This window comes from Salmo salar, chromosome ssa03, assembly GCF_905237065.1.
Source record: "Salmo salar chromosome ssa03, Ssal_v3.1, whole genome shotgun sequence".
Taxonomy (NCBI): Eukaryota; Metazoa; Chordata; class Actinopteri; order Salmoniformes; family Salmonidae; genus Salmo; species Salmo salar.
In genome coordinates this window covers 63196800-63216531 of record NC_059444.1, presented here as the reverse complement: position 1 = coordinate 63216531, position 19732 = coordinate 63196800, and the positions used below count along the sequence as shown (strand labels likewise).

The 19732-nt window shown below is 42.5% G+C and overlaps 1 protein-coding gene across 1 annotated transcript; it reads right to left on the bottom strand.

The window, feature by feature from the left end:
- Nucleotides 1-482: 482 nt before the first annotated feature.
- LOC106601146 (heparan sulfate glucosamine 3-O-sulfotransferase 2) lies at nucleotides 483-18016 on the bottom strand. Its single transcript, XM_014193108.2, has 2 exons — nucleotides 16899-18016; nucleotides 483-1468 (listed from the first exon to the last, which is right to left on the bottom strand). Exons 1-2 carry the CDS (start codon nucleotides 17432-17434, stop codon nucleotides 850-852), a joined length of 1155 nt encoding a protein of 384 aa, XP_014048583.1. The 5' UTR covers nucleotides 17435-18016; the 3' UTR covers nucleotides 483-849.
- Between the last annotated feature and the right edge of the window lie 1716 nt (nucleotides 18017-19732).

Sequence of the window (19732 nt, the reverse complement as noted above, 5' to 3'; positions counted from 1 at the left end):
TGTTTGGGCAATGTTTAATGCACAAGTTCTGCCTTAAAACATTTAACCAAGACTGCAGTACTCAACTTACATTATTCAATCTGAATCTGCTTGTTTGGGAGCTTCTTAGTTTAGCTTCTTTAATCAAGCCATTCCTAATTTCGCAAAAGGCCGAGTAAAAACATCTGCTGTTTTTCTACATGCTGCCTTGGATGAAGAGCTCACTTTGCTCTGTAGTTCAACTCCACGTCTTCCTCTATGTCTTTCCATTACACTCCACCTCTTCTGAAAAGACAAATGCTTACAATTATCATCATAATGCCCATGATTTGATACGATAAAATGCGTGAGGGCATCCATTAACCGTTTTTACATTCATTATTGTCTTAACTTGCCAGAATGCCTTTATGATACACATTTTATGCCAAGTTCACATACTATAGCTTTGTCATGTCTGTGATCATACTGTAGCATAGGACAGACATGTTACAACAAATCTCAGCTGTCTCTATACTCTTTATTGTTGTCCATTGAGTTGGAACGATTGACATGGTACAGTGTTGTAAAAGTAACAGGCCTTTGTGAAGAAACACAATTTAGTGTGTGACAAATACTAATTGTGAGAATAAATGGCATGGCAGGATATATTTCTATTTTATTTGGTTAACACAACCGGCATGATGTTAAAGTAGGAAGTTATATCAAAGGTTTTAAAGTTAAACACAGATTACACACACCTTGTTAAACTCGCACTGTATTTTCAAACATGAAGAGAAATTGGATTTACTTTAAGGTGTCCTCATTCGAATGACTCCACTGAGGTATCCATTTCAATAAACACATATCACCTGCTTTTTTAAAATCATATTCTCAATCCCACCTAAAGTCTTGTCCCACCATCTCATAGAATTTGATATTAAAAGGCCTATAAAAGTCCCGGAGCTGCTCAATGACCTCTCGGTCTATCTGCACATGAGTTCTACCCTTTGACTTGCCCAGACAGCGGGGCTGGCTGCTGCTCTCCGGCTTCTTCAGGCAAGGGAAGCCTTTGGTTCGGTTAAAGTAGAAGTGCTTGTCTGTGATGATGCGTTTGAGACCCAAGAAGTCCTGGACTCGGCCCAGCTCCCCCGCCGGGTCTGTGATCAGCCGCTCGCCGCTCACAAAGTGGATCTGGGAGAGGCGAAAGTACTGCAGCCAGTTCTCTAGGTGGAGGATGTACATCCCTATGCGGATAGCGTTCCATGAGGTGTCTACCAGACCCTGGCTCCGGTTCTGGAAGGCCAGCTCCTCGAAGGTGGGGATGTCCGGCTTCTTGGACAGAGTCTGTGTGTAGTCTGAGATGGCCCTGGTGACTGGGTTACGCACCACCACAATCAGCTTGCTGTTGGGGGACATACTGGCGATGCGTCTGGGAGCCTCTCGTGTCACAAAGTAGCTGGGGGTTTTCTCCAAGGTGATTTGGCTGTCTAGAGTCCGTGGCATTAGTCCTCTAAATAGGGAAAGACAGAAAGAGAAAAACATTGATTTAAAATGCATTTTTTTATGCCTGGAATACATTGTATTAGTACTCTAGAAGGGGATAGGATAGTAAAGCAATTTAATTGTCTTGCAGAAATTGTTATCCACTTCGATAGCTGAAAAGATTTCATGAAAACAACTCCTGTTCCCTATCTCCAGGGTGACAGTGATGCTGAGGGCTGGAGGGAAATCATCCAATCACATTTTAGACTGGTGTTCATAAATCACAATCACCTGCATTAAGGACATCCAACAGAAAAAGATACTTGGGAGAATCTGGGTCACACTAAATAGGTCATCATCTTAAAATGTTTGTAAAGTTTTTCTCATATCTACGGAATCTATGCATAGCAAAGTAAAGACTAGTGTTCTGATATTTTCCAAGAAAATGTAGAGACTGGCATTGCTCTGGGAATTTCCTTTCATGATTTGAGCAAAGGGAGTTAAGAAATGCATCAATCCTGTTTAAAACCTGGGTTACGCAAAAGTTGGATTTAAAAAAGGAGTCACTAGAGCGCGATGAGCCAAGTAAAGCCCCACCGGCCAAACCCTCCCCTAACGACGCCAATTGTGCACCGTCCTATGGGACTCCCGGCCATGGCTGGTTGTGGCACAGCCCGGGAATGAACCCGGGTCTGTAGTAACACCTTAGATCGCTGTACCACCCAGGAGGCCTGAATAGTTCTAAGATACAATTACAACCTACATTTGAATACAACATTATTGTCCATTGGTTAGAATAGAAATGTGTCTTCTGGCTTTCCCAACATGCTTCTGGTCCACCTCTCTAACCTCTAGGCTACTGGGCTTTCCCATAGTGTATCCATAATACAAGCTCTAGATTCAGTAAAATGCTTCTTCCCTCCAGGTTAGGACCTTGTTTCCTAGAAACTTTGGAACATTAATATGGATAGATCCCACCTAAAGTGCATTGAGCAGTTTCTCCCAAAACCATTCTTGCACTAAAACTGATACAGTAAATAAAATAGTAACTTTATGTCTGTGACTGATGATTCTGTGCTTCCAACTTTGTGGCAACAGTTTGGGGAAGGCCCTTTCCTGTTTCAGCGTGACAATACAGAAATGGTTTGTTGAGATCTTTGTGGAAGAACTTGACTGTCCTGCTCAGAGCCCTGACCTCAACCCCATCGAACACCTTTGGGAAGAACTGAATCCCCGACTGCGAGCCAAGCCTAATTGCCCCAACATCACTGCCCGAACTCACTAATGCTCTTGTGGCTGAATGGAAGCAAGTCCCCGTAGCAGTGTTCCAACATCTATTGGAAAGCCTTCCCAGAAGAGTGGAGGCTGTTATAGCAGCAAAGGGGGCTACCAACTCCATATTAATGCCTATGATTTTGGAATGAGATGTTTGACTTGAAGGTGTCCACATACTTTTGGTCATGTAGTGTACCTTAACAGTCTAAGAAATATTGATCAGTTTAGCTTGATTTATGAATCCTGTGCTGTTCTGCTGGGTGTCTCAGTTAGCCTTACCAGTTTAGCGCCACAGGCAATCAATAATCTTCCATGGGATGGAAGGAACAGAACAACAGTAGCACCATCCCCAGAAAACAGCTTTACCGTACGCTAAAAACATGCTACTATATCTCAGGTGCTAAGTGATGGAGTCCGAACTTAGTTACATCATCAACCTTAACCTATAGTATAGCATATTCTTCGTCTTTCTTCACACTTCCATCATCATACATGTATTATTGAGTTGATGGAATTTTAGGAACCTATATCATCTCATGGAGAAAGCTACAGACATTCCAACACTGTTGGGTTATATAATTTCAAACGCGACCCTTTTCTGTTTGACAATTCTTACCAATACTGTTAAAATAAATAGCTGCAATTAGGCATATTACATAAACCTTTTAAAAAATCAACCCAACCAACACCCAGGATGGTGTTACTGACAGTCTAACACTTCCACTGGTGCCTGGTGCAGGAGCAGAACGCAGTGTGAACAAGATCTGAAATTGTCACGTTTTTGCTGATGAGAAGGAGTGTGGGTGCTGTACTAGCTTTAGCGGCCGTACTTTGTAGCATTTCCCAACTACCACAAAGAGGTGCATTTCTTGTCGATTAGGAATGAAAGACAATCCATCACCTCCTATAACTTTATTTAATCCACCAAGGTTTCAGATGAGACCAGGACACAAAAAGGTTTTGTGCAGCTTTCCATAGAAAAGCCATAATGGAACATATAATTCATGGGATGCTCTTACTTCACACAACCAATTACATTCTCCATTTTCCAAGTACAGTACAACAATGCTCCACTGCCTAAAGAGGAACATGTGCATTTTGGGGAGCACAAGAACAACATGACATGCTCACATTATCTACTGGGTTTGCTGAGTCCCGGGTTTGGTAGAACAGAAACCTAGCTTGAATCAAACTTTATTTGTTCATGATTGGAGTGATGAGATACGCATGTACATTTGCTCTTTAGATTATTCCCCCCTTCTCTTCGTCATTAAACGTTAACAACTTGTCAGGGACAGCTTTATCACTGTTTTGTTAACCTGATTTTAATTAAATTGGTGGAATTTGCATTACCATAATGTAAACTTCCATAGTGCAGGCCTTCATGTTGTGCACACATTCTCATTTCAGCAGGGATTTAATTCATGTCATGTATCTGAAAAATTAATTTACCCTCTCAGGTCTAATCAGAAAAAAATATGCAATAATTACAATATATTACATTGATCAAATAAATTGTCCACCTGCTGTTCTTCATAGTTTTTTATTGAACTAACATTTGTTTTACAGATATTGAATATTATAAATTAAAGCCCATCCACATGATTACAAAACATTCAACTGACCAGAATATAAACCTGCTTCTCATCAATAATTATTTCATGAATATTTAACTAATGTCACGTCCTGACCAGTAAAGGGGATATTTGTCATTGTAGTTTGGTCAGGGCGTGGCAGGGGGTGTTTGTTTTGTGTGTTTCGGTGTTTTTGGGTTTAGGTTCTATGTTATCTATTTCTATGTTTATATCTAGTTTTCTATTTCTATGTTGGTTTTTGGTAATGACCTCCAATTAGAGGTAGCTGGTTGTCGTTGTCTCTAATTGGAGGCCATATTTGGTTGTGTTTGTTTCACTTGTGTTTTTGTGGGTGGTTGTTTTCCTGTATAGCCTGTGTTGCCTTATGGAACTGATTCGTCGTTTTGTTTATTTTGTTCAAGTGTTATCTTTAAATAAATTAAGAAGATGAGCACTTTCCCCGCTGCGCCTTGGTCCAATCCTTACGACGCCCATGACAACTAAAGTGCCATCTTCCATTTTCCTCTTATGTAAATACCCAAACCGGGGAGAAGAACAGTTATTCATATGAGCATACTGACTGCTTAACTGAAAACACAACCACCACAGTGGGAAATTAGGAATGGCACCATGCAAAGGTCTGATATCACACCTGAAACTTCCACTAACATTAATTGCCAGTTGCTATTTGCGTTGGCCTTCCTGTATTTAGATGCCTGCCTTTTTCAATGGAGGTGCTTGTAGCATAAGAGAGGACAGGAGGCTCTCGCTGTAATTGTAATATGCCAAGGTTACTGTGACATGTTGTAAGCCATTTAGCAGCAGTGTATTCTGTCCTGACACCCTATGATGCTTGAAGAGAACAGCGAGCACCTTCAGTAGCGTAGCTTTCTGAAAGCCTTCATTGTCGCTCGATAGGCCTACTCTCAAAAGGATAGGGTCACCATGATCACTCCAGCTCTCAATATCGACGAGCTGTGTGGAGCTCTGGGACTAAGTTACAGTGGAGAATGCTGGTAGATGATATATTGTAAATCCTATCAGATAACTCTGTAGAATTAACCATTAGTAAAATATTAATAATGAGATAGAATATAGTTGGAAGGTATACACACAATGTGGAACTGTACTGCCATTGCACACGTTTTGACACATACAGTACACCCACACACACATATCTATAAAGCTGGCAGTAACTGGCATTTTGTGTCATGAATCGAAGATGTAGAGAGATGGATGGGCTCCCTGCTCTGATCATCATCCGGATCCTGTGAGCTGGAACTAAATTGACTGGAGTAATTTACAGCCGTCTCCTGTTCAGGTTATTGGTGAATCTCTGAGAGGAGTCAGGATGTGTTACAGGCTTGGCTGTGACATTTTAATCACTCTGTTAAAATGAACCGAGGTGTGGAGGATCTATACCAACATTGTAAATGTGCCCAGTGCTCACAAGATTGCAAAGGGATAGCAATTCCCCCCTCACCGGTAAAAACACACGTGTGTATTTCATACCCCCCCTGACAGATGTGTTGAGACCAACACCTAAAAATCATGTCTGGCATACTGTAACATTAAAAGTGCTAAAGAAAGTGCCAAGTTCCCTGGCTGCTAACGTGACTCCACTGAGCAAGTCAACATTGTACAGACACCCAGCCACCAGCTATATCAGGCATGTAACACCGTAGCAGCAGGTAAAGGTCAGCTTTGGATCATCTCCTTCAGCACAATCAATTAACCCAGACCTCACCAGTGTAACTTCATTGATGTTTCAGATCAAGAGGGAATTGAGTGCATTATAAGAGTCCTCAGTAAATATTTGCTCGTGAACCACAGTAGTGCGTATACATAACTTTGGTATGGTCATTAGCAGGTCTTTTGATGTGGACGAAATGGAATGTGTGTGACGGCAGACGCACAGAACACGTGTGGCCTCTCTAAGGTTGAGTTAAAACGTAGCATAGCATCTTTCAATAGATGTACAGAGTCAGGTATTGATGTGGCTAAATCAAAAACTCAATCATGGAGCATTCTGTTTAATCTCAAACATTTGTTGCACAGGAGGTTGGTGGCACCTTATTTGGTTAGGACAGGCTCGTGGTAATGGCTGGAGCGGAATCAGTGGAATGGTATCAAATACATCAAACATGGTTTGATGCCATTCCATTTGCTCTGTTTCAGACATTATTATGAGCCATCCTCCCCTCAGCAGCCTCCACTGCTTTGTGGATATTGTTTGGCTTCTTCAGTGTTGTATTCATGTCCTCCATGTTCAAGCTATCATCCACTGTCAGTAGAAAGGTTGTGGCGGTGACACACTGTTTTCAACAGAATTAATCCAGGCCTCATTGTACTAATTACCCAGCTTTATGATGAGTCGGAGGATTGGACAGTAATGCGAGGGCCAGATCTGATTGGGATTTAAATTGGAAACCATCAATCATGACAAGCAGGCAGCGTCCATGCAACAGACAGACGGAGAGATTTAGAGAGTGGCCCCTATCTCTGGCAGAGCAGAGCGTGTCTGTCATCACACAGACTAATAATGAACCCTGCATATTATACAATACACAGCTTGTGAGTTACTGTCTACTAACCAGGGACAGGGAGCATGGTGACTTCAACGTGTCCATTATCTGTGGTGTTGGGATGGCCTTGGCTCGAGTGGGGGTTATTTGGAAAAGCTCCTGATTAAATTATGACAAAGGTCTCATGGCTCATCATGGTCACTTCCAAATGATCTGTAGAACGTAAGATGAAGTGAGATCAGTGCAGGGATAAGCCTGGGATTTAGAGCATGTCTATATTGCTTTCTTGGTGGATGCTAAGAGCATGTTGTTGAAGTGTGGTGTTACACAGTATTGTATGTGGATTTCAAAGCTTTCTCACATACTGCACCTCTATTACCGGGGCCTGAATTATATTCACATTCACTTAGACAGTCCTACTCTTATCCATTGCTTTCATTCTGAAGCCTTTCATCTTCTAATTTGTATTACATTTCACAACAATACAGTGAATACTCTATCTAAGGTTATAGGATTCAGGGACAGGTAATACCAGTATTTGAGAAAGCTTTTAAATCATTATAGAGTATTGCTACAAACTACTTTATGTGTCTATGTTTAAGGTATGGCTACATCATATCTTCAATGACACAAGGAGTGTTAATTTGTACAGACCATGTTATGTTAACGGTTGCGAACAGCCCAGATTGCAATTACACAGCTTCACGTGTTATAATGCACAATGCTGTAATAAAACCAGAGTCGCTATACAACCCCATCAACGCAGTCTATTCCCCTCGCCTGGTACGAAGGAAATAGCTTCATTCTGTCTCCACTGGAAAAGATTATCTTATTAATATTTCACTCACTCCCATTTCTGCTGGGATGACGTCCAAGCATTAATCACCAGTCAGCAGCGACAGAAGCTGGTCTCAATGGAAGTCAATTAAGAGTTACCGAGCAACGTCCCAGACAGCAATACTGAAGCCAGGTCAGCTGGTTGGTTAACTAGACCAAGAAATCAATTAGAGTCAACTGCCAAGACAACCAGCAGCAGGTCTAATTCAATTTGAAACAAAGCTCTGATCTGTTGTGTACACACCTTATCAATCTTTTCCAGAGTGAACTATGTTTTTACGTAAGGACTGTCCTGTTTGTCTGTATGGGAAACAAATATTTCAGAATCAGTCTGACCTCAAAGATGTCTGATTTAGTCGTGTTGTCTGTGCACTATGTTTCACAGAAATGACAGTGCATATGAATATTATAATCCACTGAGGATGTTGAGAGACAATTGCTCTCCTGAAGCGATAAAGCATTGAATTAAGGCGAACCAAATGCTGTTACTGTGTCTGACTTTGATGTGGGAAAGTGTCCAACTATCCCAAAATGAAGACACTCTCAGGAAGACCCCGAAATCCATGGCTGGCAAGCTGCACATCCTCAGATGAGCATTTCAGTTAATTGTGTAAATGTTTCAGATGAATTAACTGCAGCTCAGCTGCCAATTTCAAAGAAACACAGTGTAAACAAAACTATTTCAGTGCATGTCAGCCTGTCCTCACATCCTGTTCAGTTTAAACTTGTTTCCTCCTGTCACATTTCCCCCTGTCTGTCTTTGCAAAAGGCTTTCTGCTGAACTGCAGGGAATAATGGAAAACATTACCAACGCATAATGAGACACTGCAAAATTTCATTCAGTCTGTAGTTGAAATGCAAATAGTCCAAAGACACCTGGCATATGCTAGAGATAGGAAACATTGGAATATTTCTTGCAAGGAATCAAATCAAATCAAAATCAAAATCCATTTTATTTGTCACATGTGCCGAATACAACTGGTGTAGACCTTACAGCGAAATGCTTATTTACAAGCCCTTAACCAACAATGCTTTAAGCAGTTAAGAAAAAAAAGTGTTAAGTAAAAAATAGATAAGTAAAAAATTTAAACTTTTGAATAAAAGTAACAAAAAATTAAACAGCAGCAGTAAAATAACAAGCGAGGCTATATACGGGGTACCGGTACAGAGTCAATGTGCAGGGGCAGCGGTTAGTCGAGGTAATTGAGCTAAAATATACATGTAGGTAGAGTGACTATGCATAGATTATAAACAGAGAGTAGCAGCAGCGTAAAAGAGGGGTCTGGGTAGCCTTTTGATTAGCTGTTCAGGAGTCTTATGGCTTGTGGGTAGAAGCCATTAAGAAGCCTTTTGGACCTCGACTTGGCGCTCCGGTACCGCTTGCTGTGAGGTAGCAGAGAGAACAGTCTATGACTAGGGTGGCTGGAGTCTTTGACAATTTTTAGGGCCTTCCTCTGACACCGCCTGATATAGAGGTTCTGGATGGCAGGAAGCTTGGCTCCAGTGATGTACTGGGCCGTACGCACTATCCTCTGTATTGCCTTGCGGTTGGAGGCCGAGCAGTTGCCATACCAGGCAGCGATGCAACCAGTCAGGATGCTCTTGATCGTGCAGCTGAAGAACCTTTTGAGGATTTGAGGACCCATGACAAATCTTTTCAGTCTCATGAGGGTGAATAGACTTTGTCATGCCTTCTTCACGACTGTCTTAGTGTGTTTGGACCATGATCGTTTGTTGGTGATGTGGACACCAAGGAACTTGAAGCCCTCAACCTGTTCCACTACAGCCCTGTCGATGAGAATGGGGGTGTGCTCGGTCCTCCATTTCCTGTAGTCCACAGTCATCTCCTATGTCTTGATCACGTTGAGGGAGAGGTTGTTGTCCTGGCACCACACGACCAGGTCTCTGACCTCCTCCCTATAGGCTGTCTCATCATTGTCAGTGATCAGGCCTACCACTCTTGTGTCATCTGGAAAATTGATGATGGTGTTGGAGTGCCATGGAGTGGCACGGCCATGCAGTCATGAGTGAACAGGGAGAACAGAAGGGGACTGAGCACACACCCCAGAGGGGCCCCTGTGTTGAGGATCAGCATGGTGGATGTGTTGTTCCCTACCCTTACCACCTGGAGGAGGCCCGTCAGGAAGTCCAGGATCCAGTTGCAGAGGGAGGTGTTTAGTCCCAGGGTCCTTAGCTTAGTGATGAGCTTTGAGGGCACTATGGTGTTGAACGCTGAGCTGTAGTCAATGAATAGCATTCTCACATAGGTATTCCTTTTGTCCAGGTGAGAAATGGCAGTGTTGAGTGCAATAGAGATTGCATCATCTGTGGATCTGTTGGGGCAGTATGCAAATTGGAGTGGGTCTAGGTTTTCTTGGATAATGGTGTTGATGTGAGCTATGACCAGCCTTTCAAAGCTCTTCATGGCTACAGACGTGAGTGCTACGGGTCAGTAGTCATTTAGGTAGGTTACCTTAGTGTTCTTGGGCACAGGAACTATGGTGGTCTGCTTGAAACATGTTGGTATTACAGACTGTCAGTGAAGACACTTGTCAGTTGGTCAACGCATGCTTGGAGTACACGTCCTGGTAATCCGTCTGGCCCTGCGGTCTTGTGAATGTTGACCTGTTTAAAGGTCTTACTCACATTGGCTATGGAGAGCGTGATCACACAGTCTTCCGGAACAGCTGGTGCTCTCATGCATGTTTCAGTGTTACTTGCCTTGAAACGAGTATAGAAGTAATTTAGCTCGTCTGGTAGGTTTGTGTCACTCTTCTGGTAGGTTTGTGTCTGTAATAGTTTGCAAGCCCTGCCACATCCGAGGAGCGTTGGAGCTGGTGTAGTACGATTAAATCTTAATCCTGTATTGACGCTTTGCCTGTTTGATGGTTTGTCGGAGGGCATAGCGGAATTTCTTATAAGCTTCCGGGTTAGAGCCCCGCTCCTTGAAAGCAGATGTTGCCTGTAATCCATGGCTTCTGGTTGGGGTATGTACAGTACATACGGTCACTGTGGGGATGATGTCATCGATGCACTTATTGATGAAGCCAGTGACTGATGTGGTGTACTCCTCAATGCCATCGGAAGAATCCAGGAACATATTCCAGTCTGTGCTTGCAAAACAGTCCTGTAGCTTATCATCTGCTTCATCTGACCACTTTCTTATTGACCGAGTCACAGGTGCTTCCTGCTTAAGTTTTTGCTTGTAAGCAGGAATCAGGAGGATAGAATTATGGTCAGATTTGCCAAATGGAGGTTGAGGGAGAGCTTTGTACGTGTCTCTGTGTGTGGAGTACAGGTGGTCTGGAGTTGTTTTCCCTCTGGTTGCACATTTAACATGCTGACAGAAATGAGGTAAAACTGATTTGAGTTTCCCTGCAATAAAGTCCCCGCCTCTGGATGAGCGTTTTCCTGTTTGCTTATGGCCGTATACAGCTCATTGAGTGCTGTCTCAGTGCATATAGACAGCTACGGAAAATATAGATGTAAACTCTCTTGGTAGATAGAGTATCTCATGATAAGCTGTAGACCACACTATCTCAGGCGAGCAAAACCTCGAGACTTCCTAAGAATTTGTGCACCAGCTGTTGTTTACAAATATAGATAGGCCGCCGCCCCTTGTCTTACCAGAGGCCGCTGTTCTATCCTACAGAAAAAGCTTGAAACCCGCCAACTGTATGTTAATCATGTCGTCGTTCAGCCACGACTCGGTGAAACATAAGATATTACAGTTTATAATGTCCTGTTGGTACGATATACGTGCTCGTAGGTCGTCCATTTTATTATCGATTGATTGTACGTTGGCTAATAGGACCGATGGTAAAGGTAGATTATCCTCTCGGCGACAGATCCTTACAAGGCACCCGGACCATCGTCCACGATATCTCCGTCTTTTCCTCCTGAGAATGACAGGGATGAGGGCCTTGTCGGGTGTCTGGAGTAAATCTTTCCTGTCCAACTCGTTGAAGAAGAAGAATTCCTCCAGTACGGGGTGAGTCATCGCTGCCCTGATATCAAGAAGCTCTTTTCGGTCATAAGACACGGTGGCAGAAACATTATGTACAAAATAAGTTACAGATAATGCAAAAAAACATACACAATAGCACAATTGGTTATGGAATCGTAAAACGCCGGCCATCTCCTTCGACGCCATTATCATTCCGGAAATTGTTTGATGCGTGTATACTATGTATTTTACTAACTAGACTAGACTCCAGGAAAAACAGTTTGAACAGAATTGTGCATATCCCCATTTAATCAAACTCAATTTACTACAGTCAAAACTACACATTTATTTAATCACATTATACATTGCTAGGCATGGTGTCGGCCATGTTAGATTCCATCTCTCAGAATAATGTCCTTGTGTGGCCTTGCCTCCAGGGTGGTCTACCTTTCTCAACAGCTCTTAATGATATGTACAGCTGGGTTACCTACAGTTGGTAAAGTCTCTATCTCTGTCTCTTTGAGTAGGAAACTCACAACACCACTATCTCTGTCTCTTGCTGCTGGCAACTCTAGCTAATGACTTATTCAATACAAAATCCTAATACCAAAACCACACTGTGCCATGGTGTCTTTGGGGGATATTCCCGAGAGGAGTTGTTTTTGTAATTAATGTTAACTGCTACATGTTTCTGAGCTATATCGGGATTAAGAGTCCTCATTACTTGTGAAAAGAGATGCCTGGGCCAATGGAATGCGCAGTTCCCTCCGTTAAATGAGCAGCAGACAACTTTCTGTCCTCGTCAACCTTTCTGACGTTAGAGTTCCAGGGCTCAGTATCCTCCCTGAGCCAATTAACAGTGGACCTGGAGAATACTCTTGGCTGAAGCAGATTCTACGAGGCCTCTTGCACAATTTGAACACTTCTCAGGGAATCTATTTGATGTGCGTCTGACTCCTGTAAAATCAGTAGAGCTGAGATGCCCTTTTAAGTTCTGATGGCGATGGTGTGTAGTGATGCGGATTTGTTAGATTCTTTTGATCGTGTGCGAAAATTGAAAAACGCGTCCACAAAGTGTTGCGGAGTTGGTTGCAGTATAATGTATGATTCAGCTGCCCCTTATATAGTCACAGGGATGGAGAGACACTCACATGCAATCTACATTTTTATTTTACCTTTATTTAACTAGGCAAGTCAATAAGAACAAATTCTTATTTTCAATGACAGCCTAGGAACAGTGGGTTAACTGCCTTGTTCAGGGGCAGAACAACAGATTTTTACCTTGTCAGCTCGGGGATTTGAACCTTTCAAAAATTTGGATTTGATCTTGCAACCTTTCGGTTACAAGTCCAACGCTCTAACCACTAGACTACCTGCCGCCACGAATGAGGCCAAATGGGTCTTATTCTATTCTGGAGATCAAGTAATGAACACCACCATTTCACTGTCGTCGCACAGGTCTGTCACTTACAGTGGGGTGAAAATAGTTGGATTATGCAAGTAATTCACAATTAAAAAGAATACAAATAGAGGACAGTCTATCACAGTGCCTCATCAGACGATGGTGACAATCGTATTATTTAATGCTGAGACCAGGTCGTATTAGTTCTAGTCTGCATGAAGTTTCAGCCACCATGACTGAGGTGAACTAATCTAGCAAACACTCATTACATTTAAATGGATGGTGTCTCATGTCTTGGACTGAAATACAATGAAAAATAAGACTCTCTTAAAGCACATTATTAAAGGTGATTTGTATGGAACTTCTGACGTTTATCAGCCAATTTATCTTTCTCATTACTGGCGGCATTTATGTGGCTCTTATTGCAAGATGTCAGTGGCTAAACTAAAATTGCTTTCAGAGGGGATTAGAGAAACTATTGCTAGGTCCTGGCCTCTGTGGCATTTTAATTAATCAGTCCCCAAATAGTACTGATGAATTTAGAGCCTGTGTGTGTGTGTGTGCATGCATGGATGGGGGTGGGTACGTAAGTGTGGATGTGTAATTAATAATTAACGTGAAACTAATTACATGAATACAGTATCTGCTAATATTGGCACTATATTGGCACAAGCCTACTGCACACAAACTTCCCACTGTTCTTTTAGTCTAATATTAACATTATTGCAGTTATATTATAGGCCTATTCTTAACCTCCAGAGCTAAGTGCATGAAAAAGCACTGCTACGTCGGGTCCTCAGCCCTGAACTGAATGCCTCCAAGTCCCTTTTATTGATTTAAGCAGCTCCCCATGGGTGAGTCTGACTCAATTGACTTAAACACAGCAGGTATAAATGGCTTCACACTGCGATGGGACAGTGAGCACACACCACAACTATCTGGGCTTAGGGAGAGCTGCTGGGTGATTTCACTAGAGTGGCCTGTCTGACAGAACCTCCCACAGAACAGAACATTCTTGGTTTCAGTGTTTTTTTTCTCTCAGCTAAGTGTAGATTCGACCCATGAGAGTTCCCTGCACGGTTTCACTCAACAGGCACCATGTTCTGTCAAAGAGGAGAATGTGACACCTGTGTAATGCCTGCTTTTAGGCATGCAGGTACCATCTTCAGCAATGGTCTTACGGCTGCCAAGGGATGAGAGCAGGCAGAGTCACACAACTGAGCCAAGCTGAGCTGAGATTTACTGGATCTGGCCATGCTGGAAAGGATCATGTGAAAGGAAAATATAAAAGCCAGCACGGTACTGTTTGGGTAGGCACAATAATGAGAAAAGGCTATTACTCTCCTATGGACTTCTTTATCCAAGGTCTGACTCATGGGTAAGAGACAGCGCCAGTGTCCCGTCTCATCGATGTACACTGGAGCGGCATCCCGTCAGAGGGAAGGCAGGAGGAGTCCTACCTTATCCGAGGTCACTAATCAATATTAGTCATGTTTCTGCTGGAGAGGGTTTCTTAAAAGTCTGCCCCTGAAAATATCTATTACCGTTGATCTGCATGTTTACTTACTGAAATTCGACACTGCAGCTATACTGTGGCATTTCAACCTGGGTATCAAGCCAAAGTAACTTCATCCTGGATTTGGGGCATGATTTACTTGTAATGCTTACAATTCCAATTGCTTTCGGTCTGAGTGTTTCTTTTAATCTGGTATTCCGAAATATTTGTACACCTTGAGAAATCAAAGCTTTAGATCAATTATCTCACAAACTACACTATATAGTATGTGGCCCCCCCTTCAAATTAGTGGATTTGACTATTTAAGTCACACCATTGCTGACAGGTATATAAAACTGAGCACACAGCCATGCAATCTCCATAGACAAACATTGGCAGTAGAATGGCCTTACTGAAGAGCTCATTGAATTTCAACAAGTCAGTTCGTCAAATTTCTGCCCTGCTACAGCTTCCCCGGTCAACTGCTGTTATTGTGAAGTGGAAACGTCTAGGAGCAACAACGGCTCAGCTGCAAGGTGGTAGGCCACACAAGCTCACAGAACGGGACCACCGAGTGCTGAAGCGCGTAGTGAGAAGAAATCATCTGTTCGGATGCAGCCCTCACTACCGTGTTCCAAACTGCCTCTGGAAGCAACGTCAGCACAAGAACTGTTCATCAGGAGCTTCATGAAATGGGTTTCCATGGACTAGCAGCCACACACAAGCCTAAGATCACCATGCGCAATGCCAAGCATCGGCTGGAGTGGTGTAAAGCTTGCCACCGTAGAGCAGTGGAAACGGGTTCTCTGGAGTGATGAATCTCGCTTCACTAACTGGCAGTCCATCGGACGAATCTGGGTTTGGCGGATGGCAGGAGAACGTTACCTGCCCCAATGCACAGTGCCGACTATAAAGTTTGGTGGAGGAGGAATGATGGTCTGGGGCTGTTTTTCATGGTTTGGGCTAGGCCGCTTAGTTCCAGTGAAGGGAAAACTTAACGCTACAGCATTCAATGACATTCTAGACAATTCTGTGCTTCCAACTTTGTGGCAACAGTTTGAGGAAAAACTTTTCCTGTTTCAGCATGACAATGCCCCCATGCATAAAGTGAGGTTCATGCAGAAAAGGTTTGTCGAGATCAGTGTGGAAGAACTTGACTGGCCTGCACAGAGCCCTGACCTCAACTCCATCGAACACCTTAGGGATGAATTGGAACGGCGACTGCGACCCAACCTCATTAATGCTCTTGTGGCTCAATGGAAGCAAGTCTTACCAGAAGAGTGGAGGTTGTTATAGCAGCAATGGGGGGACCAACATCCATATTAATGCCCATCATTTTGGAATGAGATGTTCGACGAGCAGGTGTCCACATAATTTTCAGTCATCTAGTGTATCTACACTGAGAATACAAAACATTAATAACACCTGCACTTTCCATGAAATAGACTGACCAGGTGAATCCAGGTGAAAGCAATAATCCCTTATTGACATCACTTGTTAAATCCACTTCAATTACTGTAGATGAAGGGGAGGAGACAAGGTTAAAGAAGGACATTTACGCCTTGAGACAAATGAGACATGGATTGTGTGTGTACCATTCAGAGGGTAAATGGGCAAGACAAAATATTTAAGTGCCTTTGAACGGTGTATGGTAGTAGGTGCCAGGTGCACCGGTTTGTGTCAAGAACAGCAACGTTGCTGGGTGTTTCACACTCAACAGTTTCCCGTGTGTATCAAAAATTGTCCACCACCCAAAGGACATCCAGCCAACTTGACACAACTGTGGAAAGCATTGGAGTCAACATGGGCCAACATCTCTGTGGAATGCTTTCGACACCTTGTAGAGTCCATGCTCGATGAACTGAGTCTGCAACTCAATATTGGGAAGGTGTCCCTAATGATTGTTATACTCAGTATGAGTGTTCTCTGCTGTATTGTGTTATGAAAAAGGATCTCTAAGTGATCATTATCAACAATTTCAACAAGAGTGGTAGGTAGAGAGGAGGGAATATACTGCACACTTATTCCATCCCACAAGGTACATGATTAGCCTAATGATCATGAAAAACGTTATGGACTTTCATGAAGACAATCGTGGGACAGTCAAGTATACACTCTGCTACACACTTTTAAAGTTGACTAATAATGCCAGAGATAAGCGTTAGAATATAATGGATACCGAGGCAATACACCCAAGCATATCTATATTATCTCATAGGCAGGCCTACATACATTAGGTTGTAAGAAGTCATAAGACTACTCAGCCTAAGCCTACTGTTTTATTGTGACAAATTCCTTCATATGGGGCATGCACTTGTTCAAAAAATAAAATATTGAAAATGAAATATATCATAAACAGACAAATTAGTCTATTATATATTTAAATCAACGTGACATTTCGTACCTGTACCAGTCCAATCCTCTGTCATAGTTTCTATCGAAAAAGTGGGGCTCTGTTCCAAGCGCGCGCACATCTGGATGAATTCGAATGAACTCCAGCACCGCCCTGGTGCCGCCCTTCTTCACCCCGACGATTAGCGCGTTAGGTAACTTCTTGTTTCCATATTTCTGTGCAACAGTAATATTATATTCGGATGGGGCAATACTCCGTTTGTGAGTGATGGGCAAGGCAGAATTTCTACTTTGGTTGCGAGCATGACTTGATCCTTGGTGAGTGAGTGCCACGTTTAAAGTCTCATCCAGAGCAGTCCTCCTGTCCGCGGTGCAATCTTTTTGCAGAAGTTTTTTGCTTCCTACGTTTTTTTGATGGAGGCACCTTTTTTCCTCATAACTCTGGGTTGGCATGATTGTACCACAACAAAACAGTATGCTGTAGCATAAATATGTGAAGGACAATGAAATGGTGAATATAAAAATAAATCGTTTGCTCAACCTATTTGAAGATGGCACGATTCGGTTTGAGATCAACCTATATGCCATATCTCCATGGGTCAAGGGACTGCATGTTTTTCTTCTGTGCTGCGCCTGGACTGCGGTGTCTCCCTGTGGAACAGGACTCTGCCTCTGCCAACATCCCAATACGACAGAAAACCAGGTAAATGTTCCTCCAAGAAATTACCTGTGCACAATTTGCATCGTTTCCAATTAAACAATTGTTGGATAACTTTGGAATAAATAGATTTCAGCCATTTTCTTGGAAAAAGTAGAATGATCCCGCCTAAATGAGTTCATATTTTGAGTGATAGGATGATTGCATCTGTAATATTAACTAATTGCATAATATTTTGTCGAAACACTTAAACCCCCATGGAGTCGGTATCCTCAATCCCATTCTTCGTTTTCCTCAATCCGTTGGTCTGGGTAAAATATGCCGTTCGTTGGATAATGATGAGTGACTTTGGAAACCTGCCGAAATCCATAAATCTGCATCTCTTCCAAAAGGCACGGTGTAATCTGCCATTGACTCTAATCCGTGCGAAGCTTCAGCCTCGCCTTCACGGGATCTGCGATGTTCAGCTCATGTTTGGCTGCTTTCTCAAAGTTCTTAAGAATTCCGTTGCGGCAGTCAGGGACAGATGATGAATATATAAAGATGCCGTCTGACGTCACTCTTCATATGATCATATTCTCCATGCATTTAACTTTTTAAAGGAATACTCCCGGTAGCCTAAGCATAGTCCATGTGGATACCTGTGTGTGAATATTTCCACATAACTCACATGAATTTGTGTTCTCGTAGCCAATTGGAATTCATTGGACATCAAGCATTTTTATTCAGAAAATAACTTTGAATTGCACAATGGCAGGCCATTAATTGCTCCCTTTCAATCATGAAAGTACACAACAAAGATTATCTTTAATCTTGAATCTCCAAGCTGTTGCACAGATCTCTGCTTTCACGAACATTCTAAACTGACAGACATGACTGAATATTTCTAGTCTAAGACATAAAACGCTTAGATTTGAACAGGTGAAATCTTCAAGATTCTATGAGCTCTCTCACAGATGGGTGTTCTGGGGCCCTGCACTGTAGCCAAGGAGATAAACATGTTGCTTTGTGTCATACCTAAGGACACCCATTTAGCATATGTTATCCAGTAAAGCCATGCAGTCTACCCACCAGACAACATCAAATCAAATCACATTTTATTTGTCACATGCGCCGAATACAACAGTGAAATGCTTACTTACAAGCCCTTAAAACCAACAATGCAGTTTTACGAAAAAGAAGCGTTCTTAAAACTGCATTGTTGGTTAAGGGCTTGTAATAAGTATAAAAATCAAAATATTTATCCACACACACAAATACAAACACACACATGTTTGTTATTCCACAATTCCATCACAGCTTTTTATTTCAGTCATTTTAGCATCATTACTTGAAAACCAAACAGCAAATGTAATGGCTCACAATACATCTTTACATGATTTGAGCATATTTGAATCAGTTTACTCAGATAATGTGGATGCTCTCCCAGTCTCACAGAGCAGAGAGGGAATGTTGGAGTAGTGAAGCACTAGATTTTCCAAATTAGCGAGGCACCAGCGAGTCTGTTTCTCTGTTTCACTCTGTGGCTCTGCCATGGGGCTGAACCTGCTATTAGTGAAATGTGATTAGGGACCACCGATCAATTTGGGGCACAGTCCCCAGTAATATGACATTGATACAGCAAGGCGTAGTGGGGTTCATTAACCTTTCCAGCCCAGCTAGAGAGAACCCTGGGGCTTCAAAGTGCAAATGCTTTACAGTCATGTCTAAGGGAGCTCGACAGTATTACCCAACTGTGTACTGCTCAGTTTGTACTGGTCATGTAGGTTCATCACTCTTAGAATGATGGAGGACTGTTGTATTGATGCTGGGTTCTGGACTCATGTCCTCATAGCTCAACCTCCATCTAGCAGAATTGTTAATATTGAAAGAATCCACAGAACAGTGCAAAGGGAATTTTAAAAGCCTGTCCTCTCTGGCTGCATTCCTTGCCTCACAGTTAGCTTTCTTATTTCATAATGAGTCTCAAATGTCTAATTTGGAAAAGTAGGCACTGTAGGTCTCTGTATACACACGGATAAAAAGCGGTGGTTCTAAATCCTCCTATTTCAAATAAATTAGGTCTAATCATCAGATTCTGAGGGAGTAGTAAGGATTGGTGGCTGACAGTTCATGTCCTATCAGTCTTTGATAATCAATAATTTGAAGGAAGACATTTTCCCCACAGCATTACTTAAGATGCTGTCCATGGTGCTGAAAATGGTTCACGGTTATAATAATGTGCATGG